We start from the raw sequence: 27397 nt of genomic DNA, 5'->3' as shown, positions 1-27397 counted from the left end.
TTCGATGATTGAGGAGAAATGTTGACCTAGATACTGGGAGACCTCTCCACACTTTTGAATAGTGCCATGAAATCTTTAATGTCTCGTCCAAAGTACTACAGTAGACTGTCATTATAGGTTATATGCTGGTGTGGGAATCCAACTGACAACATTCTGACTGAGAGGCAAGAATGCTTCTAACTGAGCCAAAATGACAACTTGAGGGTACCAGCACCATTGGAGGCCATTCAGCCCATCATGTCTGTGTGGGGCCTTTGCTAGAGCAATCCAAAAATAATCCTACTGTCCTGCTCTTTCGCAATAGCCCTGTAACTTCCTTTGCTTCAAATAATTATCCACTTTTATCTGTTAATGGTCTCTGCCTCAAGTACTTCCCATGACAAAGCACTACATGCACCAACTCTCTGCACAATAATGTAGCATTATGGTAGATCTATCCATAGTTGAATAAACCTTCCCAATCTCCTCTTCTTTCCCAAAAATATTAGAAATGTAAGCTGTACTAAAATAAACCAGAGATCACATATATATGAGAAAACACTTTGAAGGGTGTATCCCAGCAGCTAGAGGGAATCAAAAACTAGCTAAAATGAACAACTTGTTTTTCTGCCCGAATGATGAACCTACAATTGATGTTGGGAATATTTTACAAGACAGATTTGCTGCACAATGTGACACTAACCCTCTTAGAGTTAAACGAGCGATGAAGTAGTTATCTATCCTCGTTCCAGTGTAGCTTGAGGACTACCCAAGGATGCCCTTGATCACTAAAGGGTCAGTGTGAGCGATAGAAGACAGCATGCCCTGACCAGAATTACACTGGACGCCCAGAGGTAGGAGCGAAAAATGGGGGTAGGGAACAAGGAAGCACCCAATAACAATTAGAAGGGGCAAAAAGATTGGGAGAGGCCTACATGAGACCACTGACCAAATAAAAGGGCCTAAAGCAACCAATTCCATATATTATGTTCTCAGGGTATGGGTGATGTTGGCAAGGCCAACTTTATTGCCTATTTATGTTGCTGTGTGATGGGCCTTTTTCTTCACTTTTTAGCGGTTGTTTACAATTGACTGGCTTGTTAAACCACTTCTGAGGACATAATATGGAGTAGAGTCATATATATGCCAGACTAGGTAGGGGTGGCAAACTCCCTTCCCTGAAGGATACCCCCCTCAAAAACAAACCCACCCTCAACCCCTCTGCCCTTGTAATCTACTCCTCCATCTGGCCCACTCCAAACTCCGTACCCTTGCCACTGGCTCCACCCCCCCTCACTGGCCAGTATCTCAGTCTGAACCAGACTGTTTGCAATCTTTGCTTCCTATTCGGCCCAAGCTGAGCTTCCAACCCTGTATCCCCTTCATCACAAAGACTGCCTACTTACGCCTCCGTAACTTTGCCTGCTTCTGCCCCTACCTCTGCTGCTGAAACTCTCACCCATGCCTTTGTCACCTCCAGACTCGATTATTCCAATGCCATCCATCCATCCTCTACCCTCTGGAAATCTTTACCTATCTGTTCAGTTTCTTTGTGTTTTAAGAAGTTTCATAAAGGAAGATGGAGAAGTAGAAGGTGAAGGGCTATCAGGAAGAACACGGCCAAGAAAGCCCCACCACTGATGCGGTCAAGGGAGAGGGGAATGCACAGTGGGAGAACAGAAGTTGCGGGAGGGGATGTAAGACTGGAGGAGGAGCACAGCTATACAGAGATTTTAAGATGTGGACAAGGATTTGGAGCCAGTATAAGTCAGCAGGAATGGGATGATAAGTGAGTGAGATTTTGTGCAGGGCGGGATGCGAGCAGCTGTGTTTTGGAGAGCAGATGATGGAAGACCACCATGTTGAACATTGGACCAATAGATTTGGGAGGTGACCTAAGTATGGATAAGGGTTTCAGTGGCGGGGCAGTGTTGTGGAGGTGAAAGTAAGCAGTCTTTTCAAAGGAGAGAACGTGGGGTATGAAGTTCAAGTTGAAGTCAAACATGATGTCAAGGCTGCACACTGTTTTCTTCACCTTGAAAGAGAGCCCAGAGAATGTAATGATATCAGTGGCAGGGGATTGAAGTTTGTGGCTTCAGTCTTTGAGGTTCAGCTGAAGCAGATTGCAACTCATCTGAGACTTGATGTCAGACAGGCAATCCAACAGCATGGAAGTAGTTGCAGTGGAACGATAGAGATGGGTGCCATCAGCATACCAAGTATAGGCCTTTGGCTCTCCTGAGGTAATGTTGTGGGGAGGTGGAGGAAGAGAAGCTATTTCTGGAGAGGTCTTGGCTTCATCCAGATAGGTAGGAGTGGAACCACACAGGGGCAGTGCCATGCAAGTGGTCAACCATATTGAACTCTGCAGAGAACTAAAGAAGTACAAGGAGGGATAACGTGTCCATGATCACAGTCAAACAGGATGTCACATGGTCTGTGGGCTGTATCCAACCTACAAAATCCAGGCATCTCAGTTCCATTTGGACTTGTTAGTTTGTCTTGCTTGAATTTTGTGAGTGTTAAGGTTTAGAAAGGACTGTTTTGTAGCATTATTGCCTCATTGGTGAATAAACCCAAAATCGGAACACCTATAACGGTTAGTATTGCAGCTTGAAATATATGCAAATTAACAGAAACAATGGGCTAGATTTTGCTGTGAGCGGTAAACTAATGGTATCAGCCCATAGACTTTCTATGAGCTTTTGCACAGCAAGTTACTGCCAACAGGAGAGCCAAACGACATGGCGCTCTCTACAGGGCATCTGGGACCTGTGTGAACAGGGCAAGGAACTGTGTATCTCCTTAACCAATCAGATTGAAGTATTGTTAATAACAGTGCAGAGTCTGAACCAGGAAGTGTAAGTTAGAATAGTGAATTCAATGTCAAATCAGTACAAAAAGCAAAATAAAGAGAGGGAAAGAAAGATTGAATCAAGAGACAGAGAAAAAGTTTTAAAAAATGTATAATTTTTTTTAAGTGTCCAACAATAATTAAAAGCTGAGGGAATGAGACTCTACACTTGTAAAAGTTCATTTTCAGTGCCAGAGAGGTTGTTTGGCAGTAATTAAGACTTACCACGCCATTAAAAGGGTACTTGCATTGGAACGGACAAGCCCTAACTTTTTGTGGTGAGTTTAGTCCGTATCTGCGACACCAGTACAGGACCTTTACACCGTTCAATACATTTGAATGGGGAGCCAGATGGTGAGATGCCCTTTTCGTGCAGCTTATGAAGGAGCAGCACATCTTGGACAGCAACTTCCGGATTTCTGCGTTTAACTGCGCATGTGCGGTCGCCGGAAATTACTGTTCGATTTGCACATCGCTGTTAACCTCACCGTTATTTTTACAGCAAAATCTGGCCCTTTGATTTAAACTTTATCTGTGGCGCACAAGGCTCCATGGTATGGACCGTAACATAAGAGAAAAAGCTTAAGCACTCTTAGCCTAGAGGGAATTACAGCTTTCTTGAATACTCAGTGACATTATTGACTGATTATCTTTTATGGAGGGTTGTTGTTGCTCGCTCTTCTTCCGCCACGCCCCTGAAACAGGGCAGGGTTGGGGGGGTGGGGGGAGCTGTCCACTGACGTTGATGAGTTTGTGTTGGCAAGAGTCAAAAGTCTGGCATCTTTCTTTGGTGAGTAAGTAGATAAAAAGAGTAATTGTTGAATGGCTTGAATGCTTTTAGCTTTTAGTTGGCTTTTATAGTTCATTCACGTATTAAGTGTCTATTTATAGCGTTAAGAGTTGTGGAGATTGAAGAGGAGAAGTGCTGCACTAAGCAGAATCTGCAATAACAAGACTGCAGTTTAAATAAGTTGTAGAATCCGTGTTGCTTAATCAATATAAAAGTGGAATTACATCAAATAAGCTTCAAGTTTGAGGTTTAATTCTATTTTTGTCTAAAAGAACAGATTACACCTTTTTCCGTCTGCAGCTTTTCACAAAGAACATGGGTGGTATGCACAGTAAATGGGGAAATGTGTAGAAAGTATGAAAATCATTGGCCTGAACAAATGTGGAAGTTATATGACTGGAAACAGCAACATATTCACTTGGCACTGTGAGTTTCTGCCTTGTCTGGTAGAGATTTGAAGTAACTGATTCTTCCCATATCATTCTGTCATGGACAAATTGCTCAAGCGTGTTGTGTAAATGAGAAAGATTTGAATGATTTTGTTTCTGAAAATGAGAATGATTAACTCTTGGAGTCCTAAATTTTCTCTGTGTGTGTGTGTGTGTGTGTGTGTGTGTGTGTGTGCGTGCGTGCGTGCGTGCGCGTGCACGTGTCACTCAAACCTAAAGTCATGAGAGACTGATTGAGAGATACCATTTACCACTCTACTTTGATCTGATGGGCACAGTCTGACACCATTACCATCAAGGACTATTGTGCAGCCAGGGAATCACATGAAGTTAAGAAACCTTGTTTTACAAAAAAAACAAATGCAAACTGTACTGTGGAGGGATAGCTTTCATTTGTGTAATTTAACGACCACTTTGAATTGGAATCCTGGAATGAAAAAGATGTCAATCCCTGTTGGTTCAGTGGCAGTGCTTCCTATGGCTGACATCAGATGACCATTATTTCATCCAGTGCCCAACTTGAAATGATGAATCTCCATGGAACTATAGGAGACAATAAAACAATTTCTCTTATCAGGTAGGATAGATTTGTTTTTTTAAATGTGGGATACCTAAAGGAGGAGGGCACAGAACCCTTGACACTGAAAGTGTCCCACTCTCCACATAAATTTCCAGTTCTCAGATAAAGATGGGCAGGTTCCACCGATCTATCTATAGAATGAAATTTAGAGTTTGTGCTGGAGTGCTGTAAATGCCAGCTTCAAATCAGTCAATGGACTTTGCTGTATAAACCTGTTATAAAAATGTCAAGCCACAGAATTTGTGTGCAGCAATATTATTTGATTTCTATCAGGGATTTACATTTTTATTGAAGTCTCCTGGTTATTAGTAAATCTTTCATACTGTACACAACCATATAGGTTAATGAATGATGCTTGTGTTGTCTGCATTAAGGTAGCTCAGTGAAAGAAATGTGCATTTTTTACACTGGGTTGCAAAGCAGGGTATTGCTTGTACTGCTGTACGTCATAAAAACCTGTGTGAAGTTACAACTTGTGCACCAGACTTTATGGTAACATTTAAAGCGTCAAATTGTCTTTTAAGAATTAGAGGAAGGGAAGAAAACATGTAGCCGGACTGCTCTCACCTACAATAAGTTGGCTGTTTGTTTAGTACTTCTGTTAAGAAATTTTTAAGGGAAAATAGTTTTCTAGGTTTTAAAAATATGTAATAATCACAAATCTAATAAATATCAATTTGTCAACCATTTCTCCCATTTTCTGTTGCATAAAGATGTAACTTCTTAATGCACAAAGATGTCCAGCAAGGGATCTTTGCCAACAGAAATTTCTCACCAACAATATATTTTTCTTGTTTTTGTGCAGATTCTCCCAACTCCCTTTGATATCCTAGTGATACAAGCTTCTGACTTGAGCAGGAGAAGTAGCTTTTTATTTCTTTGTCCAGCTTTTTATTCAGTTAACTTGGAGTCAGACATGCGCGGAGTTTCATACTTAGGTGCTTCCAAACCGAGGTAGTGAGAAATACACACCAGTAGACTTTCTGCTTGCCCAATATTGAGTGCACACACTCTGTAGGGACATATCTGATCTATCTAAGCCCGGAGAATTTAGGAACAGGTGGGCAAAACCCAAGGCTTAAAGATCCCACGTGTGTGCCGGGGTACTGCTGAAGGTTAAAACCATGCAATTTACCAGTTCAGAATACTGGTAATCTTCCAGGCAGGACCCCCTCACCATTAGGACATTGATTATGGGGAAAGAGCAGGGGAATGGGACTAATTGGATAGCTCTTTCAAAGAGCCGACACAGACGCAATGGGCTGAATGGCCTCCTTCTGTGCAGTATGGTTCTATTCTATGATTTGCAGGGTTATCTGGAGCTCAGCAGGCAGTCTCCCACCTCCTAATGACCGGTTGGTCCTTCACCCTCATCACACACTATTCCCCAGACAAAAGCGCAACCAGTTAACTTGATCCCAGGCTGCTAAAAGGTAGTCGAAAGTTGTATCGATTGATTCACTTACCGAATTCTTCTATCTTTTTATCTGCTACTTAACAGTTAGGGGAGTGGTGGGAGGGGAGAGATAAGTACTCAATGACATTTGCCAGGGTTCAATCCTGGAGCCCGTATTGTTTGTAATTTACCTTAATCACTTGAATTCCAAAACCCGATGCAAATTGGTCATATTCACAGATAATACTAATCCAAGGGTCACTCGAGTCAGAGGAAGCCGCCACGGACCTAAAAGAGCAGTTAGATAAAATCTGTGAATGGGCGAATCTGTGGAAGGTAAAATTCAGTACAGAAAAGTGCTAGGTAACAGAATGGAAGGCAAAACAGATGTCATAAGTTGAATATAGTTAAAGGTGAAGTTGAAAGTGATCTGGAGGTAATAGTAGACTCAGCACTAACATGTCAAATCACTGTTAAACAGTAATGAGCAAAATGAACAGAATGCTTAATCATATTGCTAGGCCAATTTAGTACAGTTCAGTTCCCTGCTCAGACTGTACCTTGAATACTGTGTTCAGTTTTGGTCACTAATGCCTAAAGAAAATGTTGAAACATCATGTTAGCGCAATAAAGAATTTGTGATTTAGGGTTCCTTTGTCAACATTTTGGTACATTAAATAACACACTCTGATTTCATTGGGGAAAAAACTCTGACAAAAAAGAAGCAAAGAGCTCATGGTGTGTCAGATGTAAATACTCAGCACCACTGCTTTTACCTCAGTGCCTTCCGTTCTTCATCAACAATTCATAAAGCAATAGCTCAATCTTGTAGTGAGACTAGCTAACGTGCTCACTGGTTTGTCAAATCAAATCTCTTCAAGTATAATTCAAAAGGAAAATGATTGAATGTTTAAAAAGTTTTGTTTTGAATTTCAACAATGCAGTGACTATTTAAATTCACCTTGGCGCTAAATTTTCACTTGTTTTTCTCCTTTTAATATTCATACGAAAGGTTCACAGAAGCGGCAAAAATAATGGGAGGTAAATGCATACCGTGCTTTCCCCTTATGTTTGAAATATGTTTTGATGGTTTGTTCAAGCAGCTTTTCAAAAGACACCTTTTCCTCCCCTCTCTTATTTTCTTTTCCTTGTAATATGCATCACTTGTGGCCAAGAGGGTGAGAAAAATTTTGCCAGGCCTTAGCCAATGCTGAAAGATGTGCAACAATAACCCATGAGCACTCTCCCTTGGATTTTCCCTTCTTTCCTTGGGGGACTGATTTCCTGGAATGGCATAGCTGAAATCATATGGAGGAATTGAAGGAAGACCCAGGACCATTAAATTTTATGTATAGGAATCCCAGGTATTGGATCATGTTGCAGCAACAAAGGTCTCCATCACCATATTTGCCAAAGTTGGCGCTATTACTATGATCAGTATGTATGTATAATGATCACTCCAGAATTTTCACCACAATTCAGAATGTGAAAATTATAAGGTTCCATAACAATGCCACCATATCATACATTTACAGTATCAATATGTTCAAAAAAGGGTGTAAGGATCAACCCGGCAATTACAGGCCAGTCAGATTAACCTCGGTGGGGAAACTTTTAGAAATGATAGTCCGGGACAACATTAACAGTCACTTGGACTAATGTGGATTAGTTAAGGAAAGCCAGCACAGATTTGTTAAAGGCAAATCGTATTTAACTAAGTTGATTGAGTTTTGTGATGAGGTAACAGAGATGGTTGATGAGGGCAGCATGGATGATGTTATATATATGGACTTTCAAAAGGCATTTGATAAAGTGTCACACAATAGGCTTGTCAGTAAAACTGAAGCCCGTGGAATAAAAGGGGCAGTAGCAGCACGGATACAAAATTGGCTAAGTGACAGGAAACAGAGTAGTGGTGAACGGTTGTTTTTCGGACTGGAGGAAGGTATGCAGCAGTGTTCCCCAGGGATCGGTACTAGGATCACTGTTCCCTGTAAGCTGCACTCGTACGCGACCACGCAGCAGTCCGTTGAATGCCGCACACTTCGGCCAGGATAAAAAGCGCGGTCAGCAGAAGGCCCGAGAGCGGGGAGGAGCGAGAGGATAAAAAGCGCGGTCAGCAGAAGGCCCAAGAGCGGGGAGGAGCGAGAGGATAAAAAGCGCGGTCAGCAGAAGGCCCGAGAGCGGGGAGGAACGAGAGGATAAAAAGCGCGGTCAGCAGAAGGCCCAAGAGCGGGGAGGAGGGAGAGGATAAAAAGCGCGGTCAGCAGAAGGCCCGAAAGCGTCAACTCAGGCAGAAATTGAAAGAGTGACGTCACAGGTCAGCAGGTAGGTGAGTGTCGCTTTTTTTTCTCGAGTCAGGGCAGGGGTTTAACTAAGAGCTTAAATCAATAATTTAAACCAGATAAATTAATTAGTTAATAAAACCAAAATGTGGGGAAATGTGAGGTTATTCACTTTGGTAGGAAGAATAAAAAAACTGAATAATTTTTAAATGGTGAGAAACTATTAAATGTTGGTGTTCAGAGAGACTTTGGTGTCCTTGTACAAGAAACACAGAAAGTTAGCATGCAGGCACAGCAAGCAATCAGGAAAGCAAATGTCACGTTGGCCTTTATTGCAAGGGGGTTGGAGTATAAAAGTAAGGAAGTCTTACTATAATTGTACAGGGCTTTGGTGAGACCTCACCTGGAATACAGTGTACAGTTTTGGTCTCAGTAGCTAAGGAAGGATATACTTGCCTTAGAGGCGGTTCAACGAAGGTTCATTTGATTAATTTCTGGGATGAGAGGGTTGTCCTATGAGGCGAGGTTGAGTAGAATGGACCTATACTGTCTGGAATTTAGATGAATGAGAGGTGATCTAATTGAAATGTATAAGATTATACGGGGGCTTGACAGAGTAGATGCTGAGAGGTCGTTTCCCATGGCTGGAGAGTCCAGAACTAGGGGGCATAGTCGCAGGATAAGTGGTAGAGAAATGAACTTGGGCAAAATATATAAACACTGGAAGACAGAGAGAGACAGAAGAGAAAAACATCCGAACCAGAGACAGCCACCCTTTTCTCCATCATCTGGCCTGTCATCTATAGACTCTGGGTCTCATTCGGGATGTCCCCATTCCTCTGGTGACAATGTTTACTTCTGAGATTTCTATAACCAGTTTTTTAAATTAAAAATCCTTGACAGCTCGCCTTGTTACAATTATCCATTATTTTGTACATTTATTCTGTTTGTTATATATCCTGAATAATGTTTTCTAAAAAGATCTTCTATTCAAAGTTGTGATTTTTTTATATGGTAGCGCACACACCCTTTATATCGGTGCACAAACCCAACTTCATTCCGCACATGGCCGAAAAAATTTAGAGGGAACGTGGACTAGGACCACTGCTTTTTTGGATATATGTTAAAAACTTGGACGTAGGTGTACAGGGCACAATTTCAAACTTGCAGATGGCACAAAACTTAGAAGTGTAGTAAACAGTGAGGAGGACAGTAATAGACTTCAAGAGGACATAGACAGGCTGGTGGAATGGGCGGACACATGGCAGATGAAATTTAATGAAGAGAAGAGTGAAGTAATACATTTTGGCAGGAAGAATGAGGAGAGGCAATATAAACTAAATGGTACAATTCTAAAGGGGGTGCAGGAACAGAGAGACCTGGGGGTATGTGTGCACAAATCTTTAAAGGTGGCAGAACAGGTTGAGAAAGCGGCTAAAAAAGCGTACGGGATCCTTTTTTAAAAAATTCGTTCATGGGATGTGGGCGTCGCTGGCGAGGCCGGCATTTATTGCCCATCCCTAATTGCCCTTGAGAAGGGCAATTAGGGATGGGTAATAAATGCCGGTGGTGAGGCGCCTTCTTGAACCGCTGCAGTCCGTTTGGTGAAGGTTCTCCCACAGTGCCGTTAGGAAGGGAGTTCCAGGATTTTGACCCAGCGACGATGATATATTTCCAAGTCGGGATGGTGTGTGACTTGGAGGGGAACATGCAGGTGGTGGTGTTCCCATGTGCCTGCTGCTCTTGTCCTTCTCGGTGGTAGAGGTCGCGGGTTTGGGAGGTGCTGTCGAAGAAGCCATGGCGAGTTGCTGCAGTGCATTCTGTGGATGGTACACACTGCAGCCAAGTGCGCTGGTGGTGAAGGGAGTGAATGTTTAGGGTGGTGGATGGGGTGCCAATCAAGCGGGCTGCTTTGTCCTGGTTGGTGTCGAGCTTCTTGAGTGTTGTTGGAGCTGCACTCATCCAGGCAAGTGGAGAGTATTCCATCACACTCTTGACTTGTGCCTTGCAGACGGTGGAAAGGCTTTGGGGAGTCAGGAGATGAGTCACTCACCGCAGAATACCCAGCCTCTGACCTGCTCTTGTAGGCACAGCATTTATATGGCTGGTCCGGTTAAGTTTCTGGTCAATGGTGACTGCCAGGATGTTGATGGTGGGGGATTCGGCGATGGTAATGCCGTTGAATGTCAAGGGGAGGTAGTTAGACCCTCTCTTGTTGGAGATGGTCATTGCCTGGCACTTGTCTGGCGCGAATGTTACTTGCCACTTATGAGCCCAAGCCTGGATGTTGTCCAGGTCTTGTTGCATGCGGGCTCGGACTGCTTCATTATCTGAGGGGTTGCGAATGGAACTGAACACTGTGCAATCATCAGCGAATGTCCCCATTTCTGACCTTATGATGAAGCAACTGAAGATGGTTGGGCGTAGGACACTGCCCTGAGAAACTCCTGCAGCAATGCCCTGGGGCTGAGATGATTGGCCTCCAACAACCACGACCATCTTCCTTTGGGCTAGGTATGACTCCAGCCACTGGAGAGTTTTCCCCCTGATTCCCATTAACTTCAATTTTACTAGGGCTCCTTGGTGCCACACTCGGTCAAATGCTGCCTTGGTGTCAAGGACAGTCACTCTCACCTCACCTCTGGAATTCAGCTCTTTTGTCCATGTTTGGACCAAGGCTGTAATGAGGTCTGGAGCCGAGTGATCCTGGCGGAACCCAAACTGAGCATCGGTGAGTAGGTTATTGGTGAGTAAGTGCCGCTTAATAGCACTGTCGACCACACCTTCCATCACTTTGCTGATGATTGAGAGCAGACTGATGGGGTGGTAATTGGCCGGATTGGGTTTTCCTGCTTTTTGTGGACAGGACATACCTGGGCAATTTTCCACATTGTCGGGTAGATGCCAGTGTTGTAGTACTGGAACAGTTTGGCTAGAGGCGCAGCTAGGTCTGGAGCACAAGATTTCAACACTACATCCGGGATGTTGTCGGGGCCCATAGCCTTTGCTGTATCCAGTGCACTCAGCCGTTTCTTGATATCACGTGGAGTGAATCAAATTGGCTGAAGACTGCCTTCTGTGATGGTGGGCATATCGGGAGGAGGCCGAGATGGATCATCTACTCGGCACTTCTGGCTGAAGATGGTTGTAAACGCTTCAGCCTTGTCTTTTGCACTCACGTGCTGGACTCCGCCATCATTGAGGATGGGGATGTTTGCAGAGCCTCCTCCTCCCGTTAGTTGTTTAATTGTCCACCACCATTCACGACTGGATGTGGCAGGACTGCAGAGCTTTGATCTGCTCCGTTGGTTGTGGAATCGCTTAGCTCTGTCTATAGCATGTTGCCTCCGCTGTTTAGCATGCATGTAGTCCTGAATTGTAGCTTCACCAGGTTGGCACCTCATTTTGAGCATGCTCCTGGCATGCTCTTCTACACTCCTCATTGAACCAGGGTTGATCCCCTGGCTTGTTGGTAATGGGAGAGTGAGGAATATGCCAGGCCATGAGGTTACAAATTGTGCTAGAATACAATTCTGCTACTGCTGCTGGCCCACAGCGCCTCATGGATGCCCAGTTTTGAGCTGCTAGATTGGTTCTGAATCTATCCCATTTAGCACCGTGGTAGTGCCACCCAACACGTTGGATGGTGTCCTCAGTGCGAAGATGGGACTTCGTCTCCCCGAGGACTGTGCGGTGGTCACTCCTACCAATACTGTCATGGACAGATGCATTTGCGACAGGTAGATTGGTGAGGATGAGGTCAAGTAAGTTTTTCCCTCGTGTTGGTTCGCTCACCACCTGCCGCAGGCCTAGTCTGGCAGCTATATCCTTCAGGACTCGTCCCGCTCGGTCAGTCGTGGTGCTACCGAGCCACTCTTGGTGATGGACATTGAAGTCCCCCACCCAGAGTACATTCTGTGCCCTTGCTACCCTCAGTGCTTCCTCCAGGTGGTGCTCAACATGGAGGAGGACTGAATTATCAGCTGAGGGAGGGCTGTAGGTGGTAATTAGCAGGAGGTTTCCTTGCTCATGTTTGACCTGATGCCATGAGATTTCATGGGGTCCGGAGTCAATGTTGAGGACTCCCAGGGCCACTCCCTCCTGACTGTATATCACTGTACCGCCACCTCTGGTAGGTCTGTCCTGCTGGTGGGACAGGACATACCCAGGGATGGTGATGGAAGATCCTGGGTTTTATAAATAGAGGCATAGAGTATAAAAGCAAGGAAGTTATGTTGAACCTATATAAAACACTGGTTCGGCTACAACTGGAGTATTGTGTTCAATTCTGGGCACCGCACTTTCGGAAGGATGTGAAGGCCTTAGAGAGGGTGCAGAAAAGCTTTACTGGAATGGTTCCAGGGATGAGGGACTTCAGTTATGAGGATAGACTGGAGAAGCTGGGGTTGTTCTCCTTCGAGCAGAGAAGGTTAAGAGGAGATTTGATGGAAGTGTTCAAAATCATGAAGGGTTTAGATAAAGTACATAAAGAGAATCTGTTCCCATTGGCGGAATGGTCGAGAACCAGAGGACACAGATTTAAGGTGATTGGCAAAAGAACCAAAGGCGACATGAGGAATAACTTTTTATGCAACGAGTAGTTATGATCTGGAATGCGCTGCCTGAAATGATGGTAGAAGCAGATTCATTCGTGGCTTTCAAAACGGAATTGGATAAATACTTGAAGGGAAAAAATTTGCAGGACTGCGGGGAAAGAGTGGGGGAATGGGACTAACTGGATTGCTCTTACAAAGAGCCAGCGTGGGCTCGATGGGCTGTGCTGTAACCATTCTATGATTCTAAGACTGAGAGAGTTAATTTTCAAGATATATAATTGCTTCCATGAATAATCACGTATGAGTGATTTTCTTCTTTAAAATCTGTTGCTTGCTCAGCAAACAAATGTTTGTTTTAATGTGTCTGCTTGTTTTTCATTAAGGACAAGATAGGCTTAGGAATTGATAGGAATTTGGCTGCAGGATAGAAAGCAACATGTACTTGTTGAGGAGTTATGTCAAGGTGGGAGGGGAAGTGTTGAGTATGATGCTCCAGGGATTGCGATTGGGATCACTACTGTTTCTAATTTACATCAATGACATAGATTCAATAACTCAAAGCAGTTTGGTCAAATTTGCACGTGATGCCAAGCTGGTTGATTCTGATGAGGTAGCTCAGAAAATACAAAATGAGTTGGACAAAATACGTAAGTGAGCAGAACAATGGAAAATGAAATTTAATGTTCAAATGTGAAGTATTGCACATAGGAAGAAAAAAATGAGTGCTATCCACACTTCATGAATAGTGCTGAAATAGCTAAGATGAAGTTGAGAGAGGTGTAGGAATTTTAGTCTTGGTACTCAACATGTCCAATCGCTGCAGAACAGCGATCAACAAAGCTAATGGAATGACAGTTTCACTCAGACAGGCCATGAAGACAACTGGTGTAGGAAGTGCAAACATCAAACTTGTTAAGTAGATGGTGCCCTTATGATATTTTAGTTATAGCATAATGTTGAGGCAGAGTAGAAGGAATTTTACTCTGTATTTAACCAATGATATGACTGACAGTGCATGATTGGGTGCCAAAATGACATTGCTCCACTCCTCAACAATGACAACCTTCACCTTGATCAAAAAAGCTTTCTCTTCAAGCCTGGGTAATTACAGTAGACTGGTGACACTTGGAGCTCCATTGTCGATCTGATTAAACCCCTCTTCTTTTTTTCCTTCTATTTCCACATACTCTTGCCTCCACGTAGAGTTTCTTTCTTTCATCCATTTCCCATTTGAGAGAGAGGGAGTGAGCAGCAGACTTAATAACCTTTGATACTAGTAGCACTTTGTGCTGGCAGGTGCAATTGCTGCTTCCCCTGCCACTTTGAGTTGACCCAGTCAAATTCTAAGCCAACCTAATTACCAAGAGTTGCTGGCAGGCTTAGGTGTCAGGTAACACTTAAATATAAACCCAGAACCTTCGAATTCCAAACAAAATGTATCTCCAGCTATGATTGTTAGACTATAAATGTAAGATGAACTATTTTTGGTTGTTCAGTAGCTAGTTTAGAACTGCTTCCACTTGAGCTCTCCCCGCCCCCCCCCCCCCCCAATCGTTAGCTGCCTGCTAAAACCTGGTGCTGTTTAATGCCATTTTGAATTAATTTTGCAAATTACTGCCTTGAAATAATAATAGTAGTGCTGGCAAATATTTAATCTGAATCAAATGCAGTGTGCACAAACTTAGATGAGTAATTTATCAAATAACTGGCAGCACATGTAGAATAGTGCCACTCGTCTGATTAGACACACATGGAGAGCTTTCTGAACAAACACAGACTGCGTTGTTTTGTCTAATTGATAACATTTACGATGAGAGTGCAAGTCGCAAACAAAACTGAGATGACTGTGCACTCAATTGATCAAAAGATGTTTAGTGAAAGCAGAATTTTTATTTAATATGTACATATTAATTGTTTTCCCTGCAGGTCTCCAGCTTCCATGTAGCTTTCTTGAGGTTGGAGGGTGGAGACAAACCAGGCCACTGACTTCTCTACCACTGTTGTCACAGCCAAAGCAGCACTATCTCTCTTGTCTTCCTTTGACAAGTGTTCATTCTTCATCATTTGGTTATCCTCGAGATATATCTACCGTAGTCTCAGAGATAACCACAGGGACGTTAGCCCTCCAAGAATTATGTGTTCTCTCTCTCTCTCTCTCTTTCTCTCTTTCTCTCTCTCTCGACTTGACAGTTATGTGATCTCTTTCTGCTTCCATAATGCAAAAAATTCATGACCACAGATCAGTCTTCAGGTTTTTTTTTCACACTCTTGTTGTTCAGCAGCAACAACAAGGGCTTGCTTTCCACTGAGAGTAGGAAATAATCTTAAATTCATGCTTGCACATTAATAAGAGCCATTTGAATTAGGTACTAGAGGGTGACTTGTAGCTGTGGAACCGTACCCTAATGAGGAAAGGAGGGAGAATCTTGGAGGAGAAAATTGAAGACAAGAAACACCTTTTTAAAAAAAATGAATAACTTAAAGAGGGGGGAAAGGTTCACAATTTTTTTCTGCTTTGGAATTGCTAGATTCCAGTTTTTCAGTTTCAGTTGTGTCAGGGACTTGACTCAGTCAGTGACATTTTAGTTTTGGCACAACCTCATTGGAACCTTTTTGTTCAGATTAAAAATGCTGTGGTGTTGCATTAAGCCATACAGACCAGGAAAATCTATGCTGAGTTAGCTGATCATAGCTGGGCGCTAACTTTGGCTTCAGGTCCTATGGATACTTGTCCTTCAAGACAAGGTGGCTCTCCTTGACTTTACTGAGGCTCCCAGTACTCCATGAAATATTATGGCTCCAGTCCTGTTGAGGGCAGTGATAAGTTAGGAATACAGTTGCTCAAAATTAAATAATGTAGATTAATACTTGGGAAGAATCTCATAAAATTTTATCTTGAAAGCTCTTTTTGAGGTTGGGAGAGATCCACAGCCATGCAAATTGCACTTGGTCTTCTGGAAAGAGCATTGAGGGGATGGAAATCGAGTCCAATAAAGCCAACTGGTACATCTTGGATGATCTTGAGCTTCTTGAGTGTTGATGCAGCTGTAGCTATCCAGGCGAGTGATAAGTATTCATCACACTTCTGACTTGAGCCTCATAGGTGGTAGGGAGACATTGAGGGGTCAGGAGGTGAGCTGCTCGTTGCAGAATACCCACCCTCTGCCCTGCTCCTGCAGCCAATTATCTTGGTTTATTCTCAGTTGGATTTCCAATTTCTATTTTTTTTCTTCAACTATCACTTTATCCTCCCCTCTTGTGTATCCTCTCTACCATTTTTTAATTTAAATCAAATCTAAAAGATATATTTGACAGAATGCATTTAATTCCAGTTAGTAGGCACATCTGTGTAAACATTTATTCCATCCATTCTATAGTGTGCGCTTAATAGGATTGTCTAAATGCCAGGAATGTTACTGGCTTCTCCTATATTCCAAATATAATCTGCAGTATTATTGACTGTTGGACTTAGCAACTAATGAGTCTGGATTTGAAGTTCAGTCTTTCTAAGCACCCAAATTAGACATTTATGAATTTAGTACAGTATTAGAAGTAATGAAGTCAGAATGACCACTGGAGTTGAACAGTGTGTGATGGTCCAGTTCCCTTGACAAGACTGTCTGCCTCTAAAGTCATTTGAGATTAAGAGAGAAGAGTGCAGAGGGCGCTCAGCTCTTGCCAAGTGTGACTGTCATTTCCTGTTGAATGCTTTTAATATTTGTTCAAGCTGAATAAAAATGAATAATCTTCCAGACAAAGCTGGCACTTACCAAATTGCAAAATCCTGTTTCACATTTGTAACTGGAGTTGCTTCAGACCGATATTTACACCTGTACAAGAGTGGCTGCATGTTTCTGATCGTGTCAAGATAACTTGTGTTGTGAGTTAGGCTGTTGCAGCCTTTGCTCTCAGCTTCCAGGCATATAGAATGGATAACAGTGGTGTTATCATCTTATCATGTTGGCATCTGTGCTGTTTGAGAACAGACTAGCTCGATAAAAAAACAGCCTCTGGTATATTTTGCATCCATGTTTATAATCCCATCAATGCTACTGTTATGTTGGTATGAGATTCTGTGGAAACTGGAGCAAGAGGGGCACGATGCTGCAAAATACCATTCCGGATCAATTTTGATGCAAACAGGCTTTCTTGATTGCATTGGTTATGAATCCAAGTTCACAGGTAATGACAGCGAAATGGCAGAAATATTAAATAATTACTTTGCCTCAGTATTTACCAGAGAGACTAACATGGTGGGCATGACATTAGAAAAAGAGATCAAAAAAGATATAAAGACATTTAAGATAGAAAGGGGGAGATAATTGATAAACTAATCAAACTTAAAGAGGATAAAACCCCTGGTCCAGATGGATTGCGCATATTAAAAGAAGTTAGGGAAGAGATAGCAGAGGTACTATTACATATATCTAAAAATTCATTTGAAAAGGGAATAGTGCCAGAGGACTGGTGGACAGCTAATGTGATTCCTATATTTAAAAAGGGAGATAGTTCCCTGGACTGTTTCTATAGACCAATTAGCTTAACGTTAGTGGTAGGAAATGTAATGGAATCATTACCCAAAGATTTAATAGAAAAACATCTAGAAACCGAAAACATAATGAAGAATGATCAGCATGGATTTTGAAAGGGAAGGTCATGCTTAACCAACCTGATTGAATTCTTTGAAGAAGTAACAGAAAGAGTAGACAAAGATAATGCAATTGTAATATATTTGGATTTTCAAAAGGCCTTCGATAAGATACCACATAGTAGACTCATGACTAAGGTCAGAGCATGTAGAGCCATGAAACAAGTAACAGAATGGATAGCAAGCTGGCCACAAAACAGAAAAGAGAGAATAGGGGTTAAAGGTAGTTACTCAGACTGGCAAAAGGTGGGACCTGGTGTTCCACAAGGATCGGTGCTGGGACCACTGTTGTTTACCATTTACATAAACGATTTGGACTCAGGAATTGGAAGTACAATTTCAAAATTTGCGGACGACACCAAATTGGGGGGTTTAGTTAATACCGAGGAGGACTGCGAGAAAATACCGGAAGATAATAGACTTGCAGAATGTGTGTGTAATTGGCAAATGAATTTCAATATAAGGGGTCCACATACTGCTTGGATAATAAGCGTCTAAATGGGGTAGAGGAGCAGAGGGACCTGGGGGTACAGACATACAAATCATTAAAAGTAGGTTAATAAGGCCATAAAAAAAGCAAACCAAGCACAGGGGTTCATGTCTAGAGGGATAGAATTGAAACGTAGAGAAGTTATGTTAAACTTGTACAGAATCTTGGTTAGACCACACTTGGTGTACTGTGCACAGTTCTGGTCTCCATATTATGAAAAGGATATAGAGGCACTGAGGAAGGTGCAAAAAAGATTTACTAGGATTGATTTACCAGAACTGAGAGGTTATACCTATCAGGAAAGACTGAGCAGCTCAAGAAAAGAGAAAACTGAGGGGTGACCTGATAGAGATCTTTAAGATTATGAAAGGGTTTGATAGGGTAGACGTAGAGAAGATGTTTCCACTTGCAGAGGAAACCAGAACTAGGGGCCATTATTATAAGATAGCCACTAATAAATCCAATAGGGAATTCAGGAGAAACTTCTTTACCCAGAGAATGGTTAGAATGTAGAACTCGCTACTACATGGCGACTGGCATAGATGTATTTAAGGGGAAGCTAGATAAACACATGAGGGAGAAAGTAATCGAAGAATATGCTGATAGGGTTAGATGAAGTAGGGAGGGAGGAGGCTCGTGTGGAGCATAAACACCGGCATGGACCTGTTGGGCCAAATGGCCTGTTTCTGTGCTGTACAATGTATGTAATTCTATGTAAAGTTGCATGTAAAATGCAGATCGAGGGGTATATATCTAGGTATATATTCTCAACCATATTTACAGAACCCCCAAGTCACTAACAATTGCTTCCTCAAACTCTCTACTGCCTATTCTTTTCTCCACCATTCACAGCGATACATCTGCAGCTGTTGATTTACTCAATTACTCACTCACTTCCACCTTTGATACCTTTATCTCCAGCCAAATCTTCGGTGTCTCTCATCCTTGTTGTTTCCCCTTGGTACAGCTCCCATATTTGTTCCTCAAGCCAAGAGGTGTAAACTATGATTGTATTTGACTGACACTGGTTTAGCCATTCATCACCAGATCTGGCTAGATAATATCAAGCTCTACCGGGTCTCACTCTCCTCTGCCAAAATCACCCACTATTCTAGGATCCTCCTGGAGCAAACCTCAAATCTCCTCTTCTCCACTTGCACACATGTAAGAGGTTCCCACCTGTTTCCGCTAGGAGCTCCAGCACAAGGTGCCGGTCTGCCCGAAAATTGGGACTGATGTCGATGCAACATTGAATCACCATGACAACCCGCCCCTTGATTGTGGTTCTGCTACTGGTTTGGTCTGTTTTAAGTGCAAACAGGGCAGTAGCGACATGTAAATCGCCCCCATGTAACCTGGTTATACAGCTACTCTCTGTGTTCACTGAGCTCTGTGGCAAGTGGTGTCTATGATTACGTTCAATATTGGCAAAAGAAAAACTATTAAATAAAATGACATTCCATGAACTTTATTGTATATATTATAAAAAATAATATCTCCCCTATTATAATTTTGGGGTTATAATTTTGTTACTAACTTCAGGTGGCCATTATAAACCTGTGCACTTGCAATTTATGTGGGGATCTGCCTTATAGCACTCTTAGTGCCCATTATTTTCTTTGAATTCAACAGGTTTATTGGGTGTTTCCTGCACGCTTGCTGAACTGTTATTTTTGAAGCTAACGTGTGTTAACTCAAAGATTATATTTTAAATTGTGTTTTCCTTTTAGTTTGGGTTGTAACAGATAGCGACATACTTTGAAACGCTGCATGTATTTGGTTATCAAAGAGTTTGTGGCAATACAGAGTGCTTTCATTGATGTTGAAGCAGAGTCATTGATGTTCGTTCTTGTGCTTTTATCCATGGTACCTTGTTTGTGACTGTATCACATGCTATGGAGTATTTGCTGTTTCTGTAGATCCTGTCTGTTGGGGACAATGTCTGTTACAATGTTGGCAGTGCTGCCCTAAATAACACGACACAAGTATCTTCTGGGGTCTTCGCCTGAATGGCCAGCACTATTGGACTGTATAAAACCCTCCTACCATCTGACACAATTGGGTTGTACATAAAAGAAAAACACACTCAACTGATGCAGAATATGCTCTAAAGCCAACATTTAGTGAGAATAACCTCACTGGGTATGATAGCATAGTGGCTATGTTACTGGACTAATAATGCAGAGGCCTGGACTAATAATCCGGAGAGTTCAAATCCCACATAGCAAAGTTTTAATTAGTGTTTGTAACACAAACTTATATAGAAATACATCATCAAAGCATGATATATAAAGGCGAGAAACAGAGATAATGTGTAATTAGAAACACTGGAAGAAAATTTATATCCTACTTCTAGGCTGGTGGATATTGCAGCAACAACAAAGAGGAATGATATTCATATCCTACTGTGCTTTTTATTATGCATTCTGTTTTTACCACATTACGTAAGTAACAACATTTAGGTGTAAATATTAACTTTATATAACTGTATAGTTCAGTTGTGATGAAGATTTTTTTTCTCTTTCAGATGCAGATTGACTGCTGTGAATTTCCAGCACACATTTTCCCACACTTGCTGCTTTCTTTTTACCTATCTATCTAAATATAATGTGTTAAAATCCTTGAATTGTTAATGCTGTCACGCCCGCAGTATATTGAAATCAATGGGCAATGCTGTAACAGTAACACCTGCTATTCCTCCCACCACTAGTGGTGCTGTGGCCCCAGGTCTTCCTGTCAACTTAGCCTGTAATGACAAACACAATTAAATATTTTCTCCAAATAAACGATTTACTAGCACATACTCCAGTGGTAGAAAAGCAGAACTTTCATTTATATAGCACCATATCACATCTTTCAGAAACATCTTCAAGTATTCCATGTATAATGAATTACTTTGAAGCACAATCACTCATTACGTAGGTGAACACAACAGCCATATTGCGTATAGCAAGCAGCAATGAGATGAATGACCAATTTGCTTTTGGTGATGTTGGTTTAGGGAGCAATGTCGGCCAGCACGCTAGAAGAGCTCCCTACTCTTCTTCGATTACTGTCATGGATCTTTAAAATCCATCTCAAACAACAGACAGGTACTCAGTTTAATGTTATATTCAAACCATCTTTGACAGTGCAGCACTCCTTCATTACTGCACTGAAGTGGCAGCTTAGATTATGTGCTCAAGTACTGGAGTGGGGCGTGAACCCACAACCTTTTGAATCATAGGCACGGGTACTACCAAGCTGACAGTGCCACAGTTATGTCGCCAAAACCTTTTGTCTCCCCTCAGTACGGTCTTCTTTGGTTATTAAATCATCTGCAGGAAACACAAAGAATTTCATGGAGATCGCCACAGCCAAGTCCCCCACGCTTAAGCTGCTTTTATATTGTTACTGCTTTAGTTTGCACACGGGGAGATTGGTTCCCAGCGTTTACACAGCTAAAATACCGTATCTTGGCAGCAGACTTCTAGATTTTCACGAAAAACTGGATCTGCAAGTCTATCGGCAGGTAAAAGCAGACAGATTTAGTCGTGTAAACACTGGGCCATGAATGCCGGTCTCTTGGAGTTTGAATTAAAATGGCACCAATAATCACTGCTGCAGTTAATCACTGTAGGGAAAAAAATTGTCAAAACAGTGTGTACTATACTAGAATGTCCAAGGTTGAAGTTTCAGTCTATGCTAAGTTAGCTGATTTCAGACAGGCTGGCAGTAGGGCTTTACAGTTGGCCTCAATGCCCCCTTGGCTAGGGAGAGGAAAATCTGCCACGGTTTTACTCTGGATTGTTACCACATTAGAAAGTATGTGTATGTGGTTGTTGGGTGACTTAGGATCAGGCTTGGCAGTGACATCCAGGTTGAGCAGTCCGCTGACACTCGCTGCTTAGGGTCAAGGTTGAAGAATAGCGTCCTGGCCCCAGGTGTGGCACTGGTCAAACCATGCCACAGCATGAGTCAGCGTTTTCAGGAGCGGAGGAGCGAAAATGTATCTGAAGAAAAATAACGTTAAAATGTGTAGAGGATGAGGGAAGCGAGAGGAAAAGCTTTTAGTTAGCTTTTTTTTTAACCTTATATAGAATTAACGGAGGAAAAATGTAATTACAGGGCACTTGCTGCTTTAGGGTTTTCTTAATGAGAAACAGTTATATTTGCTCATTTGAAGTCTAAGGAGCTGGTGCCAAAAGAAAAGCAGTCATTCACAGAGCGCCTTATCTACAGGAAGACCATTAAACATTCATTTATCTGGGGAAAACATGGTTTGCCTATTGTTTAAATGCATGGAAGTTGGTCGCCCGGAAATTAGGCTTTTCAAAACAAAAAAACAAAAATGAGAGCTCTTTGTATAATTGCTGCAGTGAATTCAAATGATATGGAAATTTGTTTTTGACCGAAGCACTGGTATTAGATAGGAAGCAGTCTTTGTGAGCTGTGTAATCCATTTATAAATTGTGTTTTCTTTTCCTTACTGTTTTAAGAGGTTTTATACAGTGGTCATTGTTGCGAGACAAAGTTTTTTAAAAAAACCTTCCCGTTAAATTAAGTGCTTGCTTCAGATTTAATTTAAGGTTGGGGGAAATATACATAGGGAAAGCAGCTTGTTTTAATTATTTCAGCATCTCCGCTTCCAGGTTTATTAGAGGAACAAGTCCACTTAATCACCTTCAACTATACTGTACCACTAGCTTATCAGCAGGGTACAATTTGTGCAACACCTGCCCTTATTACAGTTGCCCTGCACCTGCAGCCTATTGTTGCATAGTTATTAGCAAAAAAAAGGTAGATTTTTAAAAAATGCTTAAATCCTATGCTACTACTGATGGAATCTAGAGTAATTGGTGTTTCCCCTCAACCCAATAAAATGAGATACTGCCAAAGTGAACTAAGCACTGTATAAACAACAACTTACGTTTATGTAGAAAAACATCCCAAGGCACTTCACATAACATGCTCATAACATGCACGCCCAGGATATATTAGAAGGGGTGACCAAAAGTTAGGTGAAAAAGGTGCATTTTTTAGGAGGGTCTTAAACGGAGAAAGGGAGGTGGAGAGTCGGAGGGGTTTAGAGAGGGAATTCCAGGGTATGGGTCCAAGGCAGCTGAAGGCACAGCTGCCAATGGTGGGATGAATGGGGTAGGGAGAATACATGAGCCCAGAGTCAGAGAAATGTAGAGTTTGGGAGGGGGCAGCAAGGTTGGAGGAAGTTATAGAGATAGGGATGGGCGAGGCCGTGGAGGGATTTAAGCACAAGAATGAGAATTTTAAATTTGAGGCACCGGGAGTCCGGGAGTCAATGTAGGTCAGTGAGGTCAGGGCTGATGGGTGAACAGGACTTGGTGAAAGTTAGGATATGGGCAGCAGAGTTTTTGGATGAGCTGAAGTTATTGAGGGTGGAAGATGAGAGGTTCATCAGGAGATCATTGAAATATTCAAGTCGAGGTGACGAAGTCATGGATGAAGGTAGGGACGGAGGTTGGCGATACTATGGAGGTGGAAGTAGGCAATTTTTGTAATATAAATGCAAGTTGTTGTTGTAATGGGGAGGATATGGGGTCGGAAGGTTAGCTCAGGGTTGAATAGGATGCCAGGATTGCAAGCAGCCTGTGACAGTGGTCGGAGAGGGGCATGGAATCAGTGGCAAAGGACCGGAGTTTGTGACAGGTGCTGAAGATAATAGCTTCGGTTTTCCCTTTGTTTAGCTGGAGGAAATTGCGTCTCTTCCAAGACTGGATGTCTTTCTGACATCACAGAGACAGTGGAGGGGTCAAGACAGGTGGGGGAGAGGTAGAGCTAGTTGTCATCAGCGTCTGTGTAGAAGCAGACTCCATGTCTTCGGATGATTTTATTGAGGGGCAACACGTAGACGAAGAGAAGGGGGCCAAGGATAGATCCTTCAGGGACTGCAGAGGTAATGGTGTGGGAATGGAAATAGAAGCCATTTGGAAGAGAGGCATTGGAGGAGGATGGTGTAGTCGATCGTGTCAAAGGATGTAGAGAAGATGAGGAAGGATAACGCAGCACGTTCATAGTCACAGAGAATGTTGTTCATGACTTTAATTAGGGCCATTTCAATGCTGTGGCAGGGGTGGAAACCTGATTGGAGAGATGCAAACAGAGTTATGGGAATGATGGGCATGGATATGAGAGGCAACTCCATGTTCAAAATCTTTGTAGAGGAGAAGGAGATTGGAGATAGGGCAGTAGCTTGCAAGGACAGAGGGATCAACGCACACAACTACCCAAACTCTACCTTGAGTCAGACTTGATATGTTTCCTTCACATTTCTTTTTTTAAAGAAAAAAATGCCATTTTGTTTTTGGATAAGTTTCCATTCGTCAACATGAAAATGAACTCTTGGTTCCAGCTCCCCATATATTTCCCATTATATAAACAGGGAGCATCTCTTTCCTCCTTTGTGCCGAATGAAGATCAGTTCGGTAGGCCAAGCTACCACTGCTGTGTGTACTGCAGAATCTGAACTCATGCATTTGATCTACTGCCTTTGTAACTTCCAAAATACACACCATCCCGACTTGGAAATATATCGCCGTTCCTTCATCGTCGCTGGGTCAAAATCCTGGAACTCCCTTCCTAACAGCACTCTGGGAGAACCTTCACCACACGGATTGCAGTGGTTCAAGAAGGCGGCTCACCACCACCTTCTCAAGGGCAATTAGGGATGGACAATAAATGCTGGCCTTGCCAGCGATGCCCACATCCCATGACCAAATGAAAAAAAATATGCTCATGTCCAGCGGTCAAGGTTTTTTTCTCTCCTCTCTTGGCAATACCAGCATCAGCCTTCCAGTATCTCACCCAAGTGGCAGCACTTCATGTGAGACCCCAAACCCCAAGTATCATTAGGTTAATTAACCTGTGGCAGGGGCATTTCAGCTGACTCCTCTCCTCATCCAAACTCCTCACAGGCAGTTTTTCAGCATTGCCCACCAGATATCGACAAGGAGTGGGAACATTGGCTGATTTTATTTTCCCCATTCCCTGTTCCTGGGTCACTGAAATGAATTGTAGCTCAACCAGTGCCCTAGCTGAGACCAGCTAACTGAACATAGAACAGAGACTAGAACCTGGTACCTTTATCTGTTCTGTGTGCACAAACATACAAAATTGATGGGCAGGAAAAGACCACCTGGCCCATCAAACCTGCCCCACACCTCATGATGGCTGGAGCATAGTAACTAGACACTTCCCACCCCCTCCTCCTCAATGGCCATGTAATCTCCTGGGAGAGACAAAAAAAGAGGAAAAACCCAGAGCCAATAAGGAAAAAAATACTCTGGAAAATTCCTCTCCGACTCTCAGGTGATCAAAACCAGTCCAGGAGATCACATGGACCAAGTGTTATCTATAAAGAAATTTCCCTTCTATATGATGTGATCTCTGTCCCAGTCAAGAACCGGTCCAACTCCCTCTTGAAGGCATCAGCACCCACCGCACCATCCGGCAACACATTCCAGAGGCTTACTACTCTCTGGGCTCAGTCTACACCAGGCAGTGCTCTTACCAACTGAGATACTGGGGGACTCTACTATTTGTAATACAGTATATCAGAAAAATGGGCAGCAGTTCAGTCTTCACTCACTACATTAAAAATTTATAAATGTATTTGTTTGTTTTGTAGGGCTAAATCTGCACCATTCCTCATGTGTAGAGATATTCAATAGGACTATAATTACATTCTGAACTAGAGCAAAAGGCAATTGGAACTGGTTTAATATTGAATAATTGTTTCAACTCTATCATTTTCAGATTATTCCTTCTGTTTTCACTGAACTCTTATTTTAATCGTAAAAGATTCACAGTTATTTTTTATGGTATGTTGAGTTTTTTCTCCCAGGATCCACTGCTGTAATTACTTACCACTGTTAGTAAAGCTTGTGTTAAAAAGCAGATAACCCACTTGGGGACAGAACTCTACTGGACCATAAACCATTTCCTGATGTAAGGACGACAGGCGAATGTACAGAACTGTGAGGGACCGTCCCAATCCATCTGCCCACTGCTAAAGTTCAACACATACCGTACTATGAGGTAGAAATACATCTGGTGCTGCTTTTGGGCCCAGATTCTACGCACCTCAACCGGGAGGCCCGAGATAGGCCCGAAATTAGGCTTCGGGCCTAATTAACATCTGAGCGAGATCCTGGCAACTGTCGTGCCTCCACGGGCAGCTCGCCCGCTTGAAGAAGATATATTTCAGGCTGTGCTCATTTTGCCGACAGCGGCCCGAAGGCAAGTCCCACCAGGAGGACACGGAGTGGTACCTGGGGTGGGTGGGGGTGGTCGCTGGGGATACTGTGTAGTCGGGGGAGCACTCCAGCTCCTCCATTCTCCACAGAAATGATTTTTAAAAGTTTTAAAAAAATATTTACCTTCTGTTGGCGGCCGCTGTTGTCGCTGAAGAATCTGCAACGGAGCAAGTCGGACTCCTGCTGCGTTCATCACAAAGGAATTCTGCCAAGGGGGACCTGAAACAAGTGTTAGGTCCCTCATTTACACATGTAAGGGGCCTGACGCCTGCTTTAGGCGGCTGCCAGGGACGCCTGAAAAGTGGCCCAACCCGATTTCGATTTTCAAGCTCAATTAATAATTTTAAATCTGAGATCGATAGATTTTTGCTAGCCAAGGGTATTAAAGGATATGGAGCCAAGGCGGGTGGATGAAGTTAGGATGCAGATCAGCCATAATCTCATTGAATGGCGGAACAGGGTCGAGGGGCTGAATGGCGTACTCCTGTTCCTATGTTGCTTCCTATGTTTCCAAGATGTACAGCGCTCCCTTGGCACTACACTGAAGTATCTGCCTAGCTTAAGTGCTCAAGTCCTGGAATGGGGTTTGAATCCTTAAATCTTCTGACTCAGAGACAAGAGTTCTACCAACTGAGCCAAACTGTCGCTGTTGTAAACTATTATTCAGCACCAAGAATATTTTCCAACAAAATACTGTTCTCGTTCTTTATCTTTCATAAGTATTGGATTTTTTTCACAGTTTTGTGAATATAGAATGCTTTCTGTTGTATAACGTCTCCAAACCTAATTTTTTTGTTCATTACCCTCCATGTGCAGTGGATAGGGAGGGAGTGTCATGCAACCAGGAAAATCACGAGGACATGTTATTGGTTGTAGAGTGGGAAAGACCACACGGATTCTGTCATAAAGTCTTGTGATTTTCCAAGTTGCAAATTGAGCCCTATACATAGTATGCTCAGGATAATCTTTATTCAAATGGCAAGTAATAAGCCTTTTTAATAAAGATGAGTAATGAATAGATTTATTTGTGATTCAATAAAATTGCTATAATCAAGGGAGAAATAAATCATTTTCTAATTACTGAATACATTAAGTACAGA

General features: G+C 42.6%; 1 protein-coding gene across 3 annotated transcripts in view; it reads left to right on the top strand.

The window, feature by feature from the left end:
* mad1l1 (mitotic arrest deficient 1 like 1) overlaps positions 1 to 27397 on the top strand; it is a 730635-nt gene that overhangs the window by 396361 nt on the left and 306877 nt on the right. The window contains exon 17 of one of the 3 annotated variants that reach the window (XM_068002948.1): positions 20555 to 20822. The exons of the other annotated variants lie outside the window; for them this stretch is intronic. Coding sequence (XP_067859049.1) covers positions 20555 to 20565 — 11 coding nt within the window. The 3' untranslated portion in view covers positions 20566 to 20822. Of the gene's footprint in view, positions 1 to 20554; positions 20823 to 27397 lie in introns of those variants that run through there. 3 annotated transcript variants of the gene reach the window in all.

Source organism: Heptranchias perlo, chromosome 22 (assembly GCF_035084215.1).
Source record: "Heptranchias perlo isolate sHepPer1 chromosome 22, sHepPer1.hap1, whole genome shotgun sequence".
Taxonomy (NCBI): Eukaryota; Metazoa; Chordata; class Chondrichthyes; order Hexanchiformes; family Hexanchidae; genus Heptranchias; species Heptranchias perlo.
This window is presented reverse-complemented; position numbering and strand designations above follow the sequence as displayed.